The 25,071-nt window shown below is 43.2% G+C and overlaps 1 protein-coding gene across 4 annotated transcripts in view; it reads left to right on the top strand.

The window, feature by feature from the left end:
• Positions 1-13,593, top strand: part of INADL (InaD-like (Drosophila)) — a 289,773-nt gene extending 276,180 nt beyond the window's left edge. For 2 of the 4 annotated variants that reach the window (XM_014549254.1, XM_014549252.1), the window contains 3 exons: positions 2,793-2,899; positions 6,388-6,529; positions 11,236-13,593. In XM_014549254.1, coding sequence (XP_014404740.1) covers positions 2,793-2,899; positions 6,388-6,529; positions 11,236-11,382 — 396 coding nt within the window. In that variant the 3' untranslated portion in view covers positions 11,383-13,593. The remainder of the gene's footprint in view (positions 1-2,792; positions 2,900-6,387; positions 6,530-11,235) is intronic. The other 2 variants (XM_014549253.1, XM_014549255.1) reach the window with 2 other exon arrangements.
• The last annotated feature ends 11,478 nt before the right edge of the window (positions 13,594-25,071 follow it).

Here is a 25,071-nt window from a genome sequence, read left to right as displayed (position 1 = left end):
ACAACAAAAGAGAAAAAATAAAATTTAAATATAAAAAAAGTGAAGTCTTTCCTCTCACACCAGGTGATTTGCCTCACACTGTACATGACTAAAAGCCCTAGATTCTAGAGTAAAATGGCATGGATTTGAATTCAGCCTTCACTCCTTAACTCATGTTGGAAAGTTACTTAACCTCCCTGCTCCAGGTGTTTCTGTCTGTAATATGGGAATAATCATGGCACCCACCGGTAGGGACTCGGAAGCATGCTCAGCATAAAGTAAGTGCTCGGCTTGATAGTGGTGCTGTTATATATAGAATAAGCGAGTAAAGAAACGAACAGCTTGCCATGGAGATCTTCATCAACCCCACAACAGATGGCCTGTTTCTGGGTCAGCTGAAAGTACGTGTCCAGATTCTCACCAAGTCTAGGAGTCCCCTTCACCACACCCCAAACTGATTGGTTTTGTGTCTTTACTTGAGTGCTTGCTTTGTGGGGTGCTCATGTGCCATTCCGTTGTGTAACACCTTCATTATTTACTTTTTCCTTCTTAAAAGGACCTAAAACCAATCTCCTTGTAACCTCTATCAGTCTCACTCTGTATTGTGGAAATTCAGAAAATTGAGTGTCATAATCCCTACTCCTTAGGAAGGTTTTAGATTCACTCATTCACTCCACAAATACTCACTAGGTAATTATGTGCCAGGGACATGAACATTGAGAAGCAGCCCTTATCTTCATGAATCCTGTGATTGGATGGTAATGATAGTCACACAAATATACAATTTGTAAGGATTACTTTGAGAGTCCTGTGGAGAGGAAAAGAGAAGAAATTAATGTAAACATGGGTAGCCAGAGAAGGCTCGTGTAAGGGAAGTGACTTCAAAGCTGACGCCAGGCTGGCTGGTTTTCGGGGGAGGAATGTGAGAATGAGGGGGCAGTGGATTCCAGAGAACTGTGGAATTTAGGGTGGAGAGGAAGAAGATAGATGGGATTAGACAGGTAGGCAAGGGGAGGGCCTTTGTGTGTATAATTAGGGAGTGTAAATTTTATTCCAAGTACTAAGACCCCTGAAAGGTGTTACGAAGAGGAGTGGCATTATCTACTTTATATTTAAAGAGATAAATGGCTATTGTGTGGTAGAGAGATTTGAAGGGGATGAGTGGGGATTCTAGTTAAAAGGCAGCTGATGATGAGTTGAATTAAGATGGTCACCATAGAGATGAAAACTAAACAGATTTGATATGTATTTTGGAGATAGACTGCAGAGGGCTTGGTGAAGGATTACATGTGGCTGGTGAGAGAGGGAGCTATCAGGCTGGTACTCAGAGAGCAGCACCTCTATGGTTAGCATCCTAGCTTCCTTTCCATTTGGACAGTCACCAGCCAGCAATCAAGTATTTTCAATATTACAACTAGTGCATTTCTAATTAGTCAGCTAGAGGTGCCATCTACTAAAAGGTAGAAAACTAGAGGACAAATAAACTGAAGGGATTCTGCTGTTGGATCAAGAGTTTGGATTTGGTTGTGTGCATTTTAATATCTGAAGGGCTTATTAATTGTTCATTTTAATAAGCCCTTGAGATATTAAAATGCAGATGTTAAGTTGACAATTGGATATAACAACTAGGCTGGGAATTGTCAGCACGTTGTTAACATTTAAAGCTATAGGAATGGGTATGCTGTCACCTAGACCCTGAGTGTGCAAGTGGGAAGTGGGTCCAGGACTGAGCCAGAAGGGGTGAGTAGAGAGCCAAGACTTAGAAAAGTGGGCAAAGCCAGAGAGGCGGGCCATGGACATTTGGGCCAGGTGATGGGGATGGAAGCTGGAATGGAGTGGGTTTATGAAGATGGTGTAGGCTAAGAGTAGGCAAGATTACAGAGGTCACGTGCAAAGGCAACTTCAAAACACTTGCTGTGGTGGTCAGTGGAGGGGCTGTCGTGGGGAGGGAGAATCTGTCATTTCCTCTTTGTCTCTTATTCTAAATACTCCCCCAGTTCATTTAGTCATTCTTTATATGATGGTATTCCAGAAGATTCTGTAACTTGCGCTTAGCAGTGTTTTCCCCCAGAGTAGGATCCTTCACCCAAAATGTGTTCGGATCCAGCCGGGGCTGGGGCCGGGGCTGCCCTGTCACTTGCTTTCCTGCTAAATATTAACAGATACAACCAAGCGTACAGGCAGCCGCGCCCTCTGTTGGTTTATTATGAAACTGCAGTCAAATCAAGCTCCTTTCCACTGCTTAGTCCAGTGATGGCAAACCTATGACACGCGTGTCAGAGGTGGCACGCGAACTCATTTTTTTGGTTGATTTTTCTTTGTTAAATGGCATTTAAGTATATAAAATAAATATCAAAAATATAAGTCTTTGTTTTACTATGGTTGCAAATATCAAAAAATTTCTATCTGTGACATGGCACCAGAGTTAAGTTAGGGTTTTTCAAAATGCTGACACGCCGAGCTCAAAAGGTTCGCCATCACTGGCTTAGTCCCTTCACTGTCCTTCCTTGTGCACTGAGAATGATAACTTGGAAGAACTGTTGATCAGAAGTGACAGATGGGCCCTGTGGCGCTCAGAGTTAGAGGTTTGGGAGATAGGACAAAATGGCCAGAAGGTCAAAAGGAAACTTGAATAGTGCAGTGTCATGGAAGCCAAATGAAGAAACTAGTTTGAGAGAGAGTCAGTCACTGTGTCAAATGCTGCAGATAGGTTGAATAAGATGAGGGATGAGAACTGACCATTGGATATACTATGGTTTCTCTAATTCTCCCCTGACTTATAATGGCTTGTCTTGTTCTAACTTCTCCCCCAGGTTGTAGCAGATACCAATATAAGCGCCATAGCAACTCAGCTTGAAAACTTGTCTACTGGCTACCACCTTGGTTCACCCACTGCTGACCACCACCCGGAAGACACAGAGTAAGTGTTCTAGAGGCAAAGTGCCTATTATGTGTGTGGGCAGTGCTCAGTGAGACCTGTTCCAGCTTAATGTAGAGCAGACTTCCTGGAGAAGAGGAGGGGGAAGTACGCACTACTTTTCTAATCTGTAGACAGTCTCCTTATTTCTCACAGAGCTTTGTTCCACTGGATAAGTTCTTAACAGACTGTTGGTGCAGGGCTTCCTGCATCTGGTCACTTTGACATGTGCCTACGCCTTCTCCCCTAAGAAACCACAGATTCACAGCCCAGGTGCACCCTGCTTGCTTATGCAAGGAACCGGGTTTCCTCAGTTTTCTAAGCAAAATCTTGTAACACTTGCTGGCATCCTTCATTAAAACAAGTCATTACCATGAAAGTTGCTTATTAAGGCAGTGTTTCTCAAACTAAAATGTGCATAAAAATAATCTAAAGAGCATATTTTAAAATGCTAATTTTGCTGGCCCCATTCTCAGAGATTCTGAGGGGTGGTCTGCAGTTGGGCTACAGAGGCAGAAGACCCGCACTTCAAGAAATGCTGCCTACAGTTAGTCCTCTGCCTACCAGCACTGCCTGGTCACCAGTAAATGCTCAATAAATGTTTGTTGACTGATCTGAATGGTTTATTGGAAAGATCTGGTGATCACAGCCATTTCAACTTTTTCCTGATATTTTATCAACTTAAATGACACTTTTGGATTTGTTTTTCTTGAGGAAAGAATATTACACTAAGTTCATTTTACTATGTTCTCATTATGAGAGTAATAAATGCATGCTTTTAAAATATGACAAATACATGAAAGTATAATATTTTCAAGTTAAAAATGGCCCTTTCTTTTTAAAAAAAAAAAATCAGTACCCTTGTAGGAAGAGTAGTATACATTTAGCAGTTTTTGATACCCATTTTAAAAAAATTTGTGTTGATTTCAGAAAGGAAGAGAGAGGGAGAAAGAGAAACATCAATGATGAGACTCATTGATTGGCTGCCTCCTGCATTCTCCCTACTGGGCTCAAGCCCCCAAATCAGGCATTTGCCCTGACCAGGAACTGAACCATGACCTCCTGGTTCACAGGTTGACACTCAACCACTGAGCCATACCAGCCAGACAATATATTTTTTTTATGATTCCACAGCTGCACAGCTCCTGACAAGTTGAGAACCACTAGCTTAAGAGAATTTAAATCACTTATAATACAACCACTGTTAACATTCAGAGATTTTTTTACTAGTATTCTAGATGAAAAATTATAACTAATTGAAAATGTGAGATAAATGGAGGCAAAGTCCATCGGATGTTGCCAGTTGAGAAGTGGAATGCATTCCTCCCTCTCCCCCTGAAATAGGTCTCTAACTGGCAATAGAGGGGATTAGGAAGGTCTCTAATGATTTGGTGGCCCCCAGGGGCTAGTTCTAAAACAATGGCTTTAGCCATCTAGGTTGCCATTTCAATATTCTTGGAAATGGGGGCTTGTGTTTGAAAGAGGAAACAAATCAAGTTCACGTCTAGCCAGTGAGTCATTATGAGAGTACTTATTAAGCCACCAAGTGATGAAAGGTAGAGCCTTATTCATGGCGTCATTACCATTCAGCCGTAGGGGATTATTCATCATGATTTCATCGGATATTTATTGAGTGCCTTGCTAAGGCTCGACACTGTACAAGTGCTGGGTCCCGAGGATTCAAACTTAGAAACATAGGTGAAGGCATTGCCCCAGTCCTCAAGGAACTGCCAGAGAACCATAAATCTGTGGTTATAAAGGGGTTGATAAGTATCGGAGAGCTAAATTCAATGAGAGAGATAAGTAAGCCCAGGGTCCTGTAAACCCATGGAAGAGGAGCACAACTCAATTAGGGAGTGTACTTGGAGGCACTAACGCTAAAGCTGAGTTTTTTATACTAATTGGAAAAAGCAGGAATTGCATTCAAAACAGTCAACAATGTATATGGCATAGACATTCAGCAATTACTATGGATGCCTGCTATACACAACCAATAAGAACTTCAACAAATAATTGGTATTCAGTGTGAACCAGCTGAAAATCAAGCCTAAAATAAGCCAGGCAAAATTGGGAAGGGGGAGAGGGGAGAATATTCTAGTCCGACAGAACAGCATATTCACGGGTTGCTTGTATCCCAGTTTTGCAAATTTTTCTGTGTGAATGGCTGAGTTTACACCACCTGGCTCTGCCACGAAACAAGTGATGCTGCCAGGATACAGATATGAGCCTCCTTCTGCAAATAGGATGACAGGGTCTGCGATACCGGAGTTCCTTCAGGTGTTTACCCTGTGGACAACCACATTTGGGAATAAGAGGCTGGTATGAGTTAAGCTTAGATGGAACTCCTCGAGCTCACATAGCTAATGTAATGTTTAGCCATGTTGTTTCTGAGAGAGATGACTTCCACACTGGACGAAGCTTTGAAAATCTAAATGACACATTGGAAACACATTGCCTTTATCCATGTTGCTCTACCTTGGTTTCTCTCTCCCCCCAGCCCCTGGATTTCAGTTCTCGTTGACACAGTCATGATCCTGAGTTTGTGATAGGCACAGTGCGTGGTGCTAGGAATTCTCAGATGACTAAGACTTCAGGAGTTCATGGTCTGGTAGGGGAGAAAGAGGGTTAAGTAATCACAATACACTATAACAAGGGCCAGCATGGAAATCTGGGCCGAGTGCAAAGGGAGCACCAAGAAGGAGTGGCTAACTCTCCCCAGGGAGTCATGGAAGCTCCACGGTGGAGGTGGCTTTTGAAGAATGACTGCCCACCTTAGATGGAAGTGGTGGAGCAGGTGCGTGAGGGTGTTCAGGCAGGAAAAGAACAGCAGTTGAGTTTACTAAGTTATCAGGCCGCCGTCACCTGCTCAGGACACAAGTCCACCTGCAGACTGGCAGTCTACACTAAGCTAAGGTTTTGCCCCATGCACATTCTTTAAGGATGTAAAGACAGTTCCGTTCAGTTTTCTTAAAAATCTCTTTATTGATTTTTATAAAGAGAGGAAGGGAGAGGGAGATAGAGAAACATCAATGTGAGAGCAAAATATCAATTGGCTGCCTCCTACACGCCCCCTAACTGGGGTCAAGCCCACAACCCGGGCAAATGTCCTGACCAGAATCAAACTGCAACCTTTCAGTGCACAGGACAACGCCCAACCAACTGAGCCACGCTGGCCAGGGCTCCAATCAGGTTTAAACAGTCAACTTAAGAGTTTAAAACTAAGCATAGAGAAGGATGCTTTGACCATTTCAGGATCATGACTTTATTTGTAAATAAAAAACAGTGGGTTATATGAAAGAGAAGCCCCTAAAACATCAAGACCATTGGTCATTAGTCCAGCATGATATGGGAAATTTTTTTAAATGTTTCTAGATTGCTCTCTCAGAGTTTAATTTGATCTTAATAGTTTCGCAGTATGAAAGTCTCTCTCAAATCTGTGTTCTTCCATGAAAATGAAATTCCTTTTAAATATCTATTCTTCAATTAAACAGCATGCATTGTGTTTTCAGAACACCTCCACCTAAGATTATTACTTTGGAGAAAGGCTCTGAAGGATTGGGGTTTAGTATTGTAGGGGGTTATGGAAGTCCCCATGGAGACCTGCCAATTTATGTCAAGACTATATTTGCAAAGGTATTTTTTCCTTTTTTACTGTACTTATTTTTTTTAATCAAACCTAGGTGAGATTTTTTTTTAAGTGCTTTGGTTTATTTTGGGCTATACCTGGATATGTACATGTATGTTTATTTCATTTTAATCTCATAGGAAATTCCTGTACCACACTAGTGAAAGAAGAGTTCTTTTATAATAGTGGAGTCACAGAAATGTAATTTTCTTTGGACTCTATAACAAAAGTAGATGCTGGTAGTTTTTAATGATCATCTTCTTTCAGCAACACAATATCAGGAGCAGTACCATGATCTTTGGAAGCTGAGCTTGGTATTGCTGTGGGCTAGAACAAAGATGTGTTCTCCTTTAAGAAAAGGTAGCAGAAGAGAAAAAAAAAAAAAAGGTAGCAGACACAAGAGGGACACATGGCATAAAGCTTTGTATAAGCCTCGGATCAGTGCAACATTAATGGCTGCCCATCACCAAAAACCTCAGGACACTTGAGCGTAAGGTGGTTTCTCTCTTACAATGCTCTGCCAGGTACTTACTTGCAGAACCAGCCCAGGAAGTTAGATCCTATTTTTCAGGGATTAGATATTCCAATGCATCCTACTGAATACACAGGTCACGGTGTGCATGCTTCAGACGGCTCTTAGATAAGTTCTTTTTAACTTCATTAGGATTTTTCAAGTCGGAGTTTCATTTTATTATAAACTCTGAAGAGCTTTGAAAAGTATTCACTATTGATATTGCAATTTTCTCATTGATTTTATCACAGTCATTTGTTTACATATTAATTGATCCGATTGTCCCCTTTAGCTTTACTTCCCTAAAGAAATAAAGATCTTAAAAAAAAAAGTTGGTACTTTCCCTTTCTAGAAAGCTATACTCTACACTCACTACAGCCCACTCTTTCCTGTGCATATCTTATCCCCTGTTAATTGGGCCCATGTCCTGACCTAATCCATAAGTCATTTGGCACTTGCTTCTGAGACCCATTAGGCAGCTACACATGTACTCACCTGTTCCCATCTTGCTAAGGTGCCTATTAAGAAGGCATGTTATTCCTAAACATACATCTGTTGACTTGGTGACAGGCCAAAGGGTAGGGGGAAGGCAAATTAGAAACATTCTAGATAACAGGGCTGCCTTGGTCTGATCCTTCCCAAGGTGGATGAGCCACCTGCAGACACCACCTTAGGTAGTTGCAATGATTATTCCTTTGGGGCATTATTATACTTTGCCTTTAAGGGAGCCAGTGATGGAGGTACGGCTAGAGGAAAGGCTGCAAGGTGAGCCCTCGCCTTTTAGCAAGTTGTGCCTGTGCCTCCAAAAGGCCCCTCCAGAATGTTGTCAGCACCACTCACTTCGTAACTGTAGGGAGGTCAGCTGCGGTCCAGAGAGAGGACTGCTTACCTTCTAAGGGCTTTTGACCCGAGGCCCAGAGTTCAGCAGACTGCACCAGCCGCCCCTGTCTACACGGGCACATAGACTGGTGGGGCCGGAGCCAGGCAGCTTTTGTCGGGTCACTCACCAGAACATAAAGCTGAGAGTGAAATGACCAGGCACGGCTGGTGGGTTTTTGAAAAGAAGCAACCCTCAAATCACAGTGGGACAGAGGAGTGGGAATAATGAATGGGCTGAAGCTCACACAAAATGCTCTTTTTAAAGGTCCCATTGAAAGTGCTCATTTAGGAAGCACTTAGGTAAGTCGTAGCATAGAGTAAATATTGAATATCATTGGTATGTTTTATTTTTTAAGGAGTGGACCTTTTTTGTAAAGTGAGGCACACCTGAAAATTAAAAGCTCTGAACTAAAAAAGAAAAGGTTCTAAAGCCCTAGCTAATGGCCTACTTAGTTGAGTCAGCCTCAATAAAAGAATATTCCAATGCAAGTTGTTATTGTTAAGATTGTTCCATAGAGTTTTCTACAAGATTTCATTTAATGACTTTTTCTTTCCTTTTTTATATGTCAAAGTGAGCCAATATATCCAAATTTAAAAGTTTTCTGAAAAGAATCAATAAGCCAAAAACTGGCAAAGGAATTTTTCTTTTAAATAGTAAAGTCTTTCTAAAACAAATTCTGACACGAAGCTAAACATTTCCCCATAGAAATTTTTAATATCTAGAAACTATACCTATATACTTTCTGTGTATTTTAATACCAAACATATATTCTCAAAAATGCTTGTCTTTTTAGGTTTCTGGATCTTAGATGTCCACAGGGTGTGGAGTTTTTTTTATCCCCACCTGAAGATATGTTTTTTTCTGTGTGTTTTTCATTGATTCTGGAGACAGAGAGGAAGGGATAGGGAGGGAGAGAGAAACACTGATCAGTTGCCTCTTGTACACACCCTATCTGGGGATAGAACCTAAAACTTGGATATGTGGCCTGATAGGGAATCCAGCCCTTGACCCTTCCATACACAGGACAACACTCTAACCATTTAGCACACTGGCTGGGGCTTTTTTTTTTTAATTGAGAGAGAGAAAAATATCAATTTGTTGTCCCACTTATTTATTCATTCATTGGTTGCTTCTTGTATGTGCGCTGACTTGGGATCAAACCCGCAACCTTGGTGTGTCAGGATGATGCTCTAACCAACTGAGCTACCTGGCCAGGGCTTGGGTGTGGATTTTTATGTGACTTTTTTGGTGTCCTAAGCCTCATTTAATATTTCTTACTCAACTAAGAAATTAATCTGGCCCATCAAGATCTCTTTCCACTCTGGCAATATGAAGCATCACAGGCACTTGGGTATATGGAATTTGCAAGACCAAGTGAATCTGATTAAGAGGGTGTCTGGACCTTCCATGTCTTTCAGATGTTTGGTTGGAAACTTCAGAATCAAAGCCAGCTTTAGGTCCTAGTCCCTTCAGCAGCCAGATTTTACCATAAGCAAAACAAAAACAAACAAACAAAACAAAACAAAACCATGGACCTAACAGCTTCAACAGCCCTGAAAATTTAGGGGGCAGTTTTTCAGAGCCTGTGAAATATAAGAGGAGTTTGATCATCACGGGAGTGAGTAAATATTGTGTGCCATACGTTTAATCCTTAGAACAGGTGAAAGGTAGATAGTGGATGCCTGTTTACAGCACAGGGAAGGCTAAGTGAGCAAGCTGGGACAAAAGCCTCATTTCCGAACCAGATGGAGGTCTGTCTGCGAGCCATTTCTTTCTTTCTGCTCTGCTTAGTCCCCAAATGCCACATTGACAGTGTAGGAGAGGAGATGCAGGTCAGTAGGAATTATCACGTAAGCATAGCAATATCTGAAATAGTACAAATCCTAGAAAGCTGAAAAGTCATCCTTTTTTGCCTTTCTGAAAATGAAAACTTGAAGAGCTTAACATGCCTTTTAAAAAAACGAATTACGCAAATAGCTGAGGTTTACTGAAGCCTTTAAATCTCAGAGTGTAAAATTTAATAAAGTCCAGTTAGCCAATAATTCCGATTTTATTCATTAGAGTTACTTGTTTAATCCTGACTTTAGTACAGTTAACACACTTCTGAAAAAAAGAAAAAAAAATATTTTAATGAAGTTGCAAGTTATTTAATTTTGGAATCTCCCCCCACACCCGCCCCCAGTAAAAGCCTGGTTTTGAGTATTCTTTATTACAGCTTTTTTCAGGAACTCTACCCTTTTCACAGTTTTGAAATTCTAGAAAATTCACCCACCACCTCAGGACCTCCACCTCCAGTGGACACGGGTCTCTGGAACGTTAGTGCCTCTTCGCTCAACTTCTGAATGAGTCAGGCACGTCCTAGGCACCTGACTTAACTTTCTGAGCCTGACTCCACCTCCAGTGGACACGGGTCTCTGGAACGTTAGTGACTCTTCACTCAGCTTCTGAAAGAGTCAGGCACGTTCTAAGCACCTGTGGGCCTGATTTAACTTCCCCAGTAGGTCAACATCATTTAAGGACCCTATGGCACTGACTTCTCATAGGATTTTCAGTTACCCCATCAGGTGAGAAAAGCCTAGGTCTTCTCCTTCCTTACCCACCCAAAATGTTTCTGGTACTCTCGTGGCATTTTTGGATCCTCAGCTTTAGAATGGAAAAAAGCCCAAGTTTCACTTGCTTGGTGCCATTTTGAGGAACCATGCACGACTGGGTACATAAAGAATGCAGTCGTTTAGAAACCGATGTAGATGATCGAAGATACATGAAGTTGAAGCTTTTTGATTATGATATTGCAAAATTTTAGACATGCTACACTTTTGTGTATGTTTTTATAGAAGAGCTTTGTTGAGATATAATTCATATACCATACAACTCACCCACTTAGAGGCTATGCTTATTTTTGTTTTCCACTTATTTTTGACAGATCACCACAATGCTGATAGGTTAATAACACAGTAGGAACCCTATACATATAATAAAACTAACGCCAGATTCAGTTTTGCCTTCATTTGTGTATTACATACTCATGAGAAGGACATTCAAATTCCATTTAGCACTTAATATTGAAATAAGGTCCTATTTGTATTGAAAGAAATACGAATGTTGTTACATTTCTACTAATGTTATTTAAACAATGCATAGTTAAGGTTACTGATGGAATAACATATCCCACATTTTTCTTAAGTTTCTTAATTTAAAAACACTACCTAGAAATGACTTTAATTGGTAATTTTTAAAGTTACTCTTTTAATATGCACACCGTATTATTAATATGATTTGAACTGCTTCGCCCTGGATTAAACTGGAATGTTTCTTATTTGTAGGGAGCAGCTGCAGATGACGGCCGATTGAAGCGAGGTGATCAAATTTTAGCTGTTAATGGCGAGACCCTAGAAGGTGTCACTCATGAGCAAGCTGTGGCCATTCTAAAACGCCAGAGAGGGGCTGTAACCCTAACCGTGCTGTCATGAGCCTCAGGTCCTGATCACAAGCTAGATGTAGAGCACCCACAGGAAGACGAAGCTATGAGAGGATGAGAAGCAACCTCAACTAAAACCCACCTTCACCGATTCTTACTGTCTCGTCCTCTCTGCTCAGGAGAGATGGCTGAGCTTCACGTGGATTTCCCACATCAACAGTCATCTCCCTAGTGCTTCCCAGCATCTGTCTCCTCTTGGTGAAGTTGAATGAGTCTTATCTGCTTTGCATTTAACATCAATGTTCATCAACTAGTAGTAACTGGTTCTGGTTATATTTGCTGAAACTGAAGTTAACAACCACTCATTCTGTATGCCCTGCTCTCCCCATCCCTACTCAGAGGCTTAACAGTGACCTCAGATCTCATCTGGTGAACAGAAACAAATGTTAAGCAACTGTCATCTCACTCCTGATTTACTTATGCTAATTGTCTCTTCCAGTATGCCAGAAAACATTAGCCGTGTAATTAATTTACCAGTGATCCCCAGGATGAAATAACAACTTCTCCTATGGGAAATTACTGTGCTCTCTTCTGTACGACTTACAGTCAAATAAGTCTCACACTCATTTCTTGGGATGGATCTTTATACATTAGTCATTGGTGATTATGATGAGTCAGTTTGCAGACTGTAATCTGAAAACTCTGAAAGGCTTTTGAATTATTTTCTTAGTTACAAAAATGCTGACCTAGCAAAAGCACCTTATTCTCAACAGGAACAATTAGCATCCATGTTATGAATTCTAACAATGCTAAATTGTGTTCAAGTCTGGGAAGTTCATCTGGAGGTAATGGCATCTCAGTATCATTCCCACCCCTTGGTCTTCAGACCAAAACCACACTGCAGAGATCAGCAAGTTTTGCCTCAAGTCAGACGAGGTCTAGGTGGCTTTGGCCTTCTAGAACACAGAGTGACAAATCTAAGTATCTTTCCCCTTGGCTCCATACTGGTCAATCTAGCAGCACAGATTGTAGGAACACAATGTACATAGCCACAAAGTGACGGAGCAAATAAACTGAGCCTAGGAATCAGTGATGGCTCCTTGGCTAATGCCTCCTGGTCTCCAGGGAGCCTCCATTTGCTATAGTTTTATATTTTAAGAAAGTAACTACAGCAGAAAATGCAAGCATACCTTTAAGGGTGATTAGGGACATTCTTATTCAGGTATTAGCAGGAAAAAAATGGGGAGATGCTTATCAGTGACTATTTTAGGTTCTTCTGTTAAAAAAACAAAAAACAAAAAATGCACCAGGAGGATGAATACGGGCATCACTAATGGAAGTAGTTGGCATTATTTAACTAAAACACAATGCTGCAAGTGATTATCAAAATGTAAACGTTACCTTTCTAATTTAAAATGTTATTTAATACATATAGGTTTTAATTGAGAATATCTTTGAGTAAATATAATCACAAAGTGCATTAACTCTCGGTGGAATATTTTGTGGCTATTCCAAAGTCTAGAGTGCCTAAATTTTATGTTGAAAATGTGTTTCATGATTGGTATTAAATTTTCTGAAATTGCACATGGCTTTTGAAATTTCTAATGTATCCAAGATATGCAATATTGTTAGGATCCTGTCTTTCAATGCATGCAAAGCTATCAACCTCTGTACATTCTGTGTTAATTGTATCTGCAAGAACAGCTCAGGCATCCAAGAAGAAATGACGCCCAATAAAACTTGAAAATGCACCTTAAAACAATATATACATATATATATACTTTTGAAATGTGATTCTGCTTGATTTTGATGGAATGGCCATTAAATACACATTTTGAAGTAATACATCGTTGTTGTGTGTCTTTACGCATTGCCCTTTAGGTCATGTTACTCAAAATCTGTTGATAAAGGAATTGTGATGCTTGATATTCCTTGCTGCAGGAAACTGACAGAACTAGTGTTTCTCATAACTGGTCCTGTCTCCGCTTGCATGCCTAATCAGTAATTGCCTTGCCAAAAGCACTCTTTTTGCATCAGAACATACTGACAAGCGAAGAGGTGTGATGAGAAGATGGGAATTTGTGAAAGGAGTTCTCTCATCCACATATATCTTTTTGGCTTCATCATTTGGGCCATTTTTGTATTGTAGTCATATCACTAATTGGAGTTAGCGTGGGAGGGAAGTAAACCTGGAAAAGCAAAACTGCTGAATGTTTGTATGTACAAGATGTTAAGATTTTAAATAAATGTAGTTGCTTAAGGAGCAAATGGAGTCTTATTATATATGAAAAAAAAGTTTAATTTCTGTATCTGATTTTGTTTTTTTCTTGAGCCATTTTATCCCCTAATAGAAAAGGGGGGAAAAAATCCAACTTTTCACATGGTTTTCCAGTGTCCTATTAAATCTGGGACCCATTCATAGCTGTCACATGTATTAATTGTCAGGTATGTGTTGGGCGTTCGGACAGACGCTTTACAAAGGAGCCAGTCTGGTGATCCAGAGAGTGAGTCTTGACATCACACTAAGTTTGAATCCTAACTTACTGGGCATGTGGCCTTGTCCAAGTTATGTCAGCACCCCTTGCTTTAGTTTCTTCACTCAGAAAGGACTGGGGGAAGGGGAGTTTCTAAGCACTATAATGACCAAAATCCAAGTAGAACTCTTAGTATAGTGCCTGGCTCCTGGTAAGTACTACATAAATAAACATTAGCTATAAACCTCTTCTCCCACTTATGCAGGTGGCCTGAAATTAGGCACTTATGCTGGCGATTTGTGGTTTCAATTAGAAACGACCTTTAAAAAATACATTCTTGAAGGTGGCTTACCTCTGAACTGTTGCCCCAAATCAGAGAGCAAAGTGTGTCATTGATTACAACGGTGTGGGCTTGAGGAACTAGAGGCTGTGCTGTCAAAAGCTACAACTGAGCCGAAACCAGGGCTCCCATCATCAGCCATGCCACTGGGATAGGGAGTAACACCAACTCGATACGCCTGCCTCCCACCTTCAGGATGACGCTCTAACCAACTGAGCAACCGGCCAGGGCAAGTTTTTGACAACTTGACTCAATCTTCAGATTCTCTATATTTAAGATGGAAAAGGAAACAGTTCACTGTTTGCACAATACCAAGATAAAAACGAAAATGTGTGTGTGACTGTGTCAGACTTTCACCTCCACCCGTTCTGAGCATTTCTTCCATGTCCAGTCACTTTAAGAAACAAGTAAGCCACTGTGGTCTGGGTCCCTGAGATGCTGCTGTCCAGCAGCAGGATCCATGCTGGGCAAAGACACACGGGAGCAAAACTTCTCCGCTCCTCTCTCTAGAACCAGACTTTAGAAATGGTGGCCGCCTCTCGTTGAAGTCTGTCCTGCCCTCCGCGCCGCCACTCCCATTTCACAGGTGGGAGAGAGATGCCAGAGGGAGTGCCTGGTTTGCCCGGTCACCCAGCTAATTTGCAAGCAGAAGAGTCTTTAATAAACCTGTGGGAATTCATCGATTTAGCAAACTATTGTAGAGTACCCATGCATGACTTCTAAATTAGCCTGGATTTTTAAAAGCTTATTTCTGTTCTCCCTGATACAGCTCTATAACACAAGGCTAGAAAACAATGAAAAATAGACATATCTTTTGGATGTTTGGAAAGAAGACTTGGTCTATCAACTTGCCATACCTCTCTACAGTCTGGGAAGAATTCCCAAGGCAGGACACCTGGATGCCGTCATGGTTTAAGCATCTTCTTCTCAAGGGAGCCACAGTTCATGGCAGGTGCAGTGCCAACAGCTCCTCCTGCCTAACGTCTTGACTGGGCATGTGCCCAGCTTTCCTCTCCTGGGAGAACAAAAGAAATGGTGATGGAATAAAGAGTGCCAGCCATTCAACTCCAAAGCCATGTTTTATTTTTCTGGAACCTCAAAATAGCTGTTAGAAAACAGGCTTCCATGGTTCCCACCCCTGAAGGATAAGATTTATCTGTTTTTGCCCTGCCATCGTGGCAGAGTGGTTGAGCATAGACCTATGAACCAGGAGGTCACCGTTTGATTCCCAGTCAGGGCACATAGCCCGGGTTGTGGGCTTCCCCAGTAGGCCTGCTGGGCTTCAATTCATAAGGGGTAGGTGATGAGGTAAAGGGAAGAATAGTGATGGAAAAAAAAAAAAAAAAAAAAAAAAAAGATTGGGAGCAGAAATTTCCGGTCTGCCATTGTATTAGGGTTCTCCAGAGAAAGAGAACCAATGAGATATGTGTATTTATGTAAAGAGTTTATTATAAAGAACTGACTCATGCAATTACAGAAGCTGGCAAGTCCAAACTCTCTACAGCCTGGCTGACAGGCTCACCACCCAGGGGAGTACCTGGTGCAGATGAAGCCCGAGGCTGTGTGCCGGAGACTTCTCTCCGGTTCAGGGAGGCCAAGCTTTTTGTTCTACTCAGGCCTTCCACTGGCTGGATGAGGCCCACCCACATTATAGAAGGCGCTCTGCTAACTCAAAGTCTGCTGATTTCACTGTCAGTTCCATCCAAAGAGACCCTCAGTGTTGACACATAACATTAACTGTCACAGACATCATGGGACCTTGAACCGAAACTCCTCTAGAATGGCCTTGGCTTAGGGTAATCCTTGTTCTCAACCCTTTTCCAGGCTCTTACCCCTTTTGGTGTCCCAGCTGTGGTGCAGTCACCATCAATCCCCCCACCTCCCCGGATCCCCCAGGAGCAGACAGCTGAGATTTTGCCTCTGTCACCCCACCACCCAGGCAGCCCTCGGCATTTGTGTTCGGTGGCTCTTCATTGCATTTAGGGTAAAGTCCAAATTCAGCATGTTTTTGAGGCACTTCAGGATTTATCTTCCGTCTAAATCTCTGGCAGTTGTATTAATACTGGTGTCACCAAATACTTCCCAGGATAAGCCAAGCTCTCTGGCTCTTAGGCCTTAGCACACACTATTCATTAGCAATGACAGCGGTGCTGCTCAGGGAATCAGCACAGACCAACTTCCACAGCATCACCTGGGTAAATGCAAATGGATGCTCTGCCCTGAACCAACTTCTGGGCTGGGGCCCCAAAATCTTGTGTTTGAACAGGCTCTCTGATTGATTCTGATACATACGAAAGTTAGAGAACCACTCGCTAGAGCAGCCTCCTCCTTTTTGCCTGGGTCATTTACAATTGCCAAGTTCTTTCTGGAAAATGCCCGTGGCCTCCAGTGGTTGGAGTCGGGCAGGAATGTTACACTGCGAGCAAACCTGAATGAGTCAGCCACCTGTATAAACATTTGTTTGCAGGCAGCACAACACACAGCCCCACCTGTCCAGGACGCTCAGCGAGCTGCCCTTTCTGTTCTTAACCTTGGGTGTACATTAAAATCACCTGGGGACATGTTAAATGCCCAGCGCCTGGGGGATTGCCCAGGTCAATTAAAAGGAAGTGGGGGGCCCAGCTACACAGGAGGTCACGATTTGATTCCCAGTCAGGACATATGCCCGGGTTGTGGGTTTGACCCCCAATGTGGGGTATGCAGGAGGCAGCTGATCAATGATTCTTTCTCATCATTGATGTTTCTATCTTTCTCTCCTTCTCCCTCTCCTTCCCCTTTCCTCTCTGAAATAAATAAAAAAAAATTTTTTTTTAAAAAGGGAAGTGGGGGGAGGAAGGGTGAGACATAAGGTTTGTTTGTTTTGGGGTATTTATTTGCGGGGGGGGGGGGCGGTAAAGCTCCCCAGGGGATGCCAATGTGTGGCCAGAGTTAAGAACAATGGTTTTAGGTCCTCCTACAAACACCTGGCTTGAAGTTTCACTCCTAGGCAACTGCAACAACATGCAGACTTTCTTTCCCATCAGATAACAAACTCTTCCTGAGATGGGTGAAGGTGGGAGGAAGAATGCAGAACTGAGAGTTCCAGACCTAGAAGGCTCCCCTGTTTAATCAAGGGGGAATGGGTACTTTGTCCTTCTTTCTACCAACTACAGGTCACTAATTTTAAAAGTACCCTTAAGTAATTAATGCACCCTTTAGTGTAGCTTCAGATGCTGTTCAAAGCCATCCCCTTTCAATTTTTTTCTTTCTCTCTCTCTTTTTTACTTTTTTATTGAATTTACTAGAGTCCTGGTGCACAAATTCGTGCACCAGTGGGGTCCCTCAGCCTGGCCTGAGGAATCAGGCTGAAACCCGCTCTCCAACATCCCCAGAAGGGTCCCGGATTGTGAGAGGGTGCAGGCCAGGCTGGGGGACCCCATTGGTGCACGATTGGGGCTGGGGAGGGGCTGTGGGAGGGCTCCAGGGCATATCCAGCTCGTCTTGCTCAGTCCCGATTGGCCGGACCCGAGCAGCAAGCTCACCTACTGGTTGGAGCATCTTCCCCCTGGTGGTCAGTGCACCTCATAGGAGCGGTTGAGCGGCCTTAGCATATCATTAGCATATTACACTTTGATTGGTTGAATGGCCAACTGGACACTTAGCATATTAGGCTTTTATTATATAGGATTGGGGTGATTTCAATTTCAAATGACCCATCTTTGAACAGATTCCTGATTGGGGTACACCTTCAGTATTAACTTACATCCTTGGGGTATAGATTAAATGTAGTTTACATGCTCATCACACTATGTATGTTACAATATTTATAGAGACTATAATAAAGTCTTCTTTTAAATGTCACTTCCTAGGGAAGGCTTCCCTGACCCCATAGACCCAGATAAGTTGCTCTCCTCTGCTTGGGGTCACCCTGAGCTTCCCTAGTCATGGCAGCTAGATGGTGGGAGAGTTGGTATCAGATAACTTGTCTCTTATTTGTGCCAAATTCTGAATACCTTAAGGGGAGAAACAGTGTCTTTCTCACTATTGCATCCCCAGCACAAAATTAATGTTCAAATATTTGTTGAAATATCTGCCCAGCCAATGTGCCAGATACAATTTTTTAAAAATCTCTCTCTCTCTCTGCAATTGACTTTGAAATACATTGTTTAAAAGATGGGTTTATGATGGATAAAAGAATGTGTGTATGGATAAGTGTGTGAGAAAAGAAGTTTAGTAAAATGTTAATGACTATCTTGGTGGTAAAAATACTCTGTAAAATTTTTCAACTTTGCTGTATGTTTGAAATTTTGCATAATAAAATATCGGAGGAACTCAATGACTCTTCGAAACAATACTTCAGGCGAGGGATTATTGTCCCCCTTGTTCACAGGAGGAGAAATTAAACATCAGAGAAGTTAGAAACCTGCTCAAGATCACACAACCGGCAGAAGCCGAGTCCGCACCCTCCCCACCTGCTCTCAGGCCGCCTTCCCTTCCTGGCTGTCATTAGAATGCAGACCCCACCGGCAGACAGCCCAGTTCCTCCAGGAATTAAATGGACATATTTCATTTCCAAGATTGGGAAGGACCACTGCATAAAACGGGGTGTGGGGGCTCCCCAACGCGACATACCTGTCTCCTTAGGAGGCTAGAGGCACGCACCTCCCCGCTCCCCGATGTCCTGACAACTTCCTTTCCTGAAAGCTCTGGAGGCCCCAGCGCAGGCCTCATGAAGCCGGGGCACGTGGTTGCTTGACAAAGGCGCATCCATTAAATGCGGCTTAAGGATCAGAGCTGGGGACCAAGGGTTTGAAACCCCACTGTGACTTCCCGCTGTGACTTCCCTCCCACAGCCTCGGAGTTTTAGGTCCGTAACTGAAATATAATTACTCCCTCCTTCAAACCATTCCTAGCCATGAGTGAGGATTCTAACCAGGGAGGTTTGCCAGGCGTTTGGTTGGCCGCGTGACGGTAAGCACGGGACACGTGCTCCACTGGCGGGTTGATCTGTTTCACCTGCAGAAGCGAGACATGAAATCCGGGCGCTGGGCCACGGGCACCCAAACTTGCTTCCTTCCCACGCGGTGCCTCAGCGCCTCCGCCCGCGGCAGCCAGCCCAGCCTGCGAGACCGCAGATGGCCGCGCGGGGGCGCACGAGAGGTGCTTCGAGTTCCTGGCCTCAGCTATGCCCGGCGCGCCAGCAGAGAGAAAAAAAAAGAAGAAAAGAAGTTCATGAGCTGAGACCTCAGTGAGAACCAGAGCGGGAGGTGAAGGACGGCGCGGGGAGGCCGGCTGGAGTGAAGGCTGGTATGACCTCCAGTGAGGGTAGAGCTTCAGAATGTTGACGCTCCCACCCGGCCAGGAGGTTAACAGTCCAGGAAGGTGATACAAAAAAACAAAAACCCTCAGTGCAGGAACGAAGACCTTATTCTCACAGCTGTGAGGGGTTTGGTCTTATGACCAGGCTCGGCTCCGTGGCCTTGGAATCTCCGCTTTTCCATTAACCAAATGGATCAGTTTGTCCCCTGACAATGAGATGCGAGGTTTTCAGGGCTTGGGCATGGATTTCAGTACTTAGGTGTTCCCCCCTCCCTTCTCCTTCCCCCTTCCAGGGCCTGCACTCTGGAGTCTTATTGCTGGAATTTGTAACTTTATTGTGTATTTTAAATAAAATTGCTATTGTAAGATACACTTAGAAAAGTGCAGTCATTCAAATTGATTCTTTAGAAAACGTGAGTTACAATAAGACTTTTTCAGTTACTCATGTGATATTTATTAAGAACTAGCTATGTACCCTAACCGGTTTAGCTCAGTAGATAGAGTGTCGGCCTGCGGACTGAAAGGTCCCGACTCGATTCCGGTAGATGTTTCTCTCTCTCTCTCTCTCCCTTTCTCTCTTTGAAATTAATAAAAATACTTTTTAAAAGAAATAAAATCAATAAAAACATTTAAAAAATAAAATATGGTGTTTTCTCTCGGATTATATGTGGTTTTAATTTCCATCTTTAATATTTCTGTACTTCCCCAATTTTTACACTTGAGTGAAAACTGTTTTCTTTGGTAACCATAACACGATTTTTAAAACTGATTATTCGCTTTACAGTTTGTCCTCCATCCCATCATTTTTACTGTTTCTCTGAGTGGTCCATGAACAGTTTACATCAGAATCCTGCTGCAAGCAGGTGCACACTTAGGAATCAGAATCTCCATTTTAACCTGGCTTCTCAGGTGAGTCTTCATTGAACACACACTGAAGTTCACAGAGCCTGGGGTTTAGCAACTAGGAAAGAGAAACCTGTGTTCAATATTAATGAACAATGGGTCTTAAGAAAGCTACTCCCACTCATGGCCAGAAGATGGCGGAGGTTTACCATTTACCTGACTCATGAGTCGTTAGAGGGAAATCTTGTTCAAAATAAATTGCTTGATCTCATTACATAAGTCCAGAAGATCATCCTCACCCGAAATTGTGATGGGAAATGAAAGACTAGAATGTTAAAAGATGAATGGGATTAGGCGTCCTGTGTCCATAGAAACCACTCTTTTCTAGAGAAAGATCATACAGTGATGGCGAACCTTTTGAGCTCAGCGTGTCAGCATTTTGAAAAACCCTAACTTAACTTTGGTCCCGTGTCACATAGAAATTTTTTGATATTTGCAACCATAGTAAAACAAAGATTTATATTTTTGATATTTATTTTATATATTTAAATGCCATTTAACAAAGAAAAATCAACCAAAAAAATGAGTTTGCGTGTCACCTCTGACACTCGTGTCATAGGTTTGCCATCACTGGATTAGGATGTGCCTTCTGGGCTCCAGTGATACTGCACCCAGAAGAAAGCTTTAACCAGCTCCTTGTTTTGTCTGGCTGCATAGTCAGGGCCAGCTGTGAGAGTAGGGTAGGTCTCTGTGGAATTCAGGAATGACAGCGGCGAAAAGGAAAGGGAGAGGCTCTCTAGTCCCAGGACTCCCTAGCCCAGTGGTCGGCAAACCGAGGCTCTCGAGCCACATGCGGCTCTTTGGCCCCTTCAGTGTGGCTCTTCCACAAAATACCACGTGTGGGCGCACACGTACAGTGCGATTGAAACTTCGTGGTCCATGCGCAGAAGTCGGTTTTCGAAAAGGAGATAGACGAAACAAGTATACAAGACGAGTGTGGATGGGAGAGTTGGAAGGGGTCAACCTCAGCGAACGTACCTCAATCAGATTGAGGACGTTTATAGCAAAGGCCAGCTTAGGAGTACCCTAATTAAGTTAATAACAATGTACCTACCTATATAGTTTAAGTTTAAAAAATTTGGCTCTCAAAAGAAATTTCAATCATTGTACTGTTGTATTTGGCTCTGTTGACTAACGAGTTTGCCGACCACTGCCCTAGCCTGTTGATGCCTCCTAGCCAGTTCTCCTCCTTTACGTCTGGTACTGAGGCAGGTTGGTTAGCCAGGACAAGTGGAATAGGGAAACTAAGACTGACAGTGAAATGGCCAAGCAGTTTTCAGCCTCTAGTAAATCACAAAATCCTACCTTCCCTAACCAAAGGACATCAAATGCTTTAAACTTCTCCCCAACCAGAGTGTAAATAGCTTAAATCACCCAACTCAGGGAAATAGATAACAGAAATCTAATTAGTACCGTTTGTGCCAACCACACCCAAGACCAGATGAAGTCGGGAATCAATCTCGTTTTGGTGTATCCGCATTAAAGTTGATGAATATTCTATTGAGATCCTCCCCTGAGGCCTCCCCTAAAATTCCCGCCTTTAAGGAAACAGATAATCCTCAAACTTGTGGTGGTGAACACACAACACAATATACAATTTTATTAACCAATGTCACCCCACTAATTTCAATTAAAAACAACAAAACAAAAACCCTCAAGACAAAGACCCCTCACGGGCTCTCTCTGCAGCAAGCGCACGGCTTTCTCCCCTCTCGAGTTCATCTTTACTTTTCTCCTCTACACTCTTAAGGCCCAGCAGGTCTGACTTGACAAGAGGATTTTGCCTCTGCCCACTCATTCATTGCTTCAGTCAACATGAGGGCCTATTACATACTAGTCATAATTTCAGGCCCAGTGGCTACATCAGTGGGTTACAGTTGGGGTTACCGGCTGCAGCTTGGTTCTTCTCTTCGACGCAGAAAAGATTTTAAGGTCAACGAAAATGAAAGTAAAGCCGAGTGGGATCTACTGAAGATACACGCACGCCAAGTGAGGAGCAGGCCAGCTTCCTCTCTTAGGGAAGATAGGATGTACTAGATGGCTGCAAACTGCTGCTTCGAGATGTTTCAGTTTCCCTATTCCACTTATCCTGGAATTTTCTTAGCTTCTTACTATTCTATAACATGTGAACAAAGAAGATAAAATTCTTACCCTATGGGGTTATCGTTTATATTCTAGTGGAAAAGTGGAAGAGAGACATAATAAGGACACACAGAATTGAATTGAATGGATGAGTTCAGATTCTGATAACTGGGAACCAAATAAAGAAGGCAATGTGGTCCACCCGGTGTGGCTCAGTGGTTGAGCGTCAACCTATGAACCAGGAAGTCATGGTTCAATTCCCAGTCGGGGCACACGCCCGGGTTGTGGGCTCGATTCCCAATGAGGGGCATGCAGGAGGCAGCCAATCAATGATTCTCTCTCATTATTGATGTTTTTATCTCTTTCTCCTTCTTCCTTCCTTTCTGAAATCAATAAAAAACTATTTTTTTAAAAAGAGGGCGATATGATAAACAGTGTTAAAAAAGAAAGAAAATAGATCAAAATAAAGTCACTTTTGCTAAGCCAAGTCACCAAACCAATACTTACTAACCTAATTTCAGTTTCAGCCTCTCCCAGGAGTAGAAATTTCTACCACTCGGTCTGGAATTTTCTGATTGTTATAGTAATCATTATGGTACTTAATGTTAGGACCTTAGAATGTAAGACTTAAAGCATGTAACCCTGTGTGGACTGTTATAGTAATTATCATAGTACCTAATGTTAGATATAGGAATACTGTGTGAGACCCAAGAATGCACCCTTGTAACCCAACTAGTACTGGTAAACAACCTATCTGATGGGAACGCCCAAAGCCTGTACACACCCATAGATTAACAGACCCCGGTGGATCCACACATGGCAGCCGCTGATAACACACACACCAACGCCTACAGAGGGGTATATAACCAGACAGTCTGATCGACCCAGCAGCGCATAGCTCTCCTGTCGCCAGAGCGTGAGGACCTGTGTGTGCTCATGTCTCGGTTCCCAGCACGAAACTCTGCCCAATTAACTGTCGATCGACGAAAGAGCCAGCAGCCAACGCCGCCATCTAACCCCTTTGTGTGTATCAGCGAGCATCACCGGGTGGATCCTTCCCAGCATCTGAGACCCATCAGGAACTGGTAAATAAATCCCCTGTGTGCTTGCATCTAACCTGTTTGTGTGTAATTTCTCCGGCTCGGCTCAGATCTCGGTGCTGTCTCTGTGCAAGTGTCTGACCAGAAGGTGCTGGCCCAAGCCTCAAGCGGATGGTTCAGACCACCTGTGCATGTCCCACTTAGGAGCAGCACCTATATGGGAACCCCCCCGCACCTCGACATAGGTGACGGGCCTTAAATATATAAGAAATAGAAGCTATTTGGGATACTGATCAACATTAGTAAGGTAATCTTCTTTATATGATCCCCTACCTTCCCCTAAGGTTAGGAGTCCATCGCCTGAAATAACCCACTCTTAATTTCTTAGTCCCCTTCTCTTTCTTTCCTTCCTTCTTTCTTTCTTTCTTTGCTTATAAAAACTTTGTTTTGTACAACTCATCAGAGCCCCCTTTGAATTGCTAGATGGGATGCTATCAATTCATCAATCACTTAAAGTCAATTGAATTTTCAAATTTACTCAGCTGAATGTGTTCTTTAACAAGAGTAATGGAATGAATGGTGTGTGTGGCCCCTTTAAAAGCGTGGCCTGCGAGGCTTCCTAGAGGAGTGAACATTTGACCTGACACCTGAGGATGAAAAGCAGTCAGCTGTGAGAGAACTAGGGAAACAGTTCTTCCAGGGGGAACCGCTGGTGCAAAGGCCCTGAGGCAGGAGTCTCAGTGTCTCTGAAGAGCAGGCAGGAGCTTGTTTTTATCACAGGGAGTAGTACTTACACAGTGTTGAAGGGAAAGGATGGGAATGGAATGAGGAGTTAGGATTTTTTAATTGAAATGGAAACCACTGAGAGGTATCACCTGGAGGAAAGGACTGCAGAGAGGCCAGAGAAGAGGCGAGAAGACTAGTTGTTGAGTTCAGTGATCCAGGTGAGAGATGATGGGCTCAGACTAGGCTGGGGCCAGGAGAGGCAGATAATGGACAAATTCTAGGGCTTGGCAATGATTAAAGGTGGGGATTTCAGGAAACTGAGGAATCAACAAGAACCCCTGGGGTTAAGGCGGAGGAATGGTGCTTCCTTCATTGAGACCTTAGCCTGGAGTCAGGGGGGGATGGGTGGGGCAGGTTCTGCCCCAGGCGGTGTGGAATTGGCGCTGGGAATCCTGGTAGCGGTCGGAGACGGCTTCAGGGCTGGATCCGAGCTCCTGAGGAGGGGCCTAGGGAGTGTAGGTTGGGAGGGGATTGGGCCTAGGGACTTTCAGTCGCTATATAAGAAAGGGAGGAGCCAGCCACCGGTTGTGAGTCAATCCTCATTGCTCTTCACCCCCTCTGCATCTCCAGGTCGGTTCCTTCTCCAGGTAAGGCTGGCTGCGGTGGGGCCGCGGGGTTGGGGTCCACCTTGGGCCCCAGCTTTACAATAGGCTCTGTTCCTCATTGGCAAGTGAGGAAGGCATCTTCCTAACCGTCCCCCACGCGGAAAGCGGGGATGTTAAATAGCGGAGCCATGGGGCGAAAATGAAGGCAAGGAAACGAGGAAGTACTTGAGCACTAGCTTTGAAGAAAAAAGAGGGCGAGGAAAGTAGTGTCTT

Source organism: Myotis brandtii, unplaced genomic scaffold (genome assembly GCF_000412655.1).
Source record: "Myotis brandtii unplaced genomic scaffold, ASM41265v1 scaffold540, whole genome shotgun sequence".
NCBI classification, from domain to species: domain Eukaryota; kingdom Metazoa; phylum Chordata; class Mammalia; order Chiroptera; family Vespertilionidae; genus Myotis; species Myotis brandtii.
This window is presented reverse-complemented; position numbering and strand designations above follow the sequence as displayed.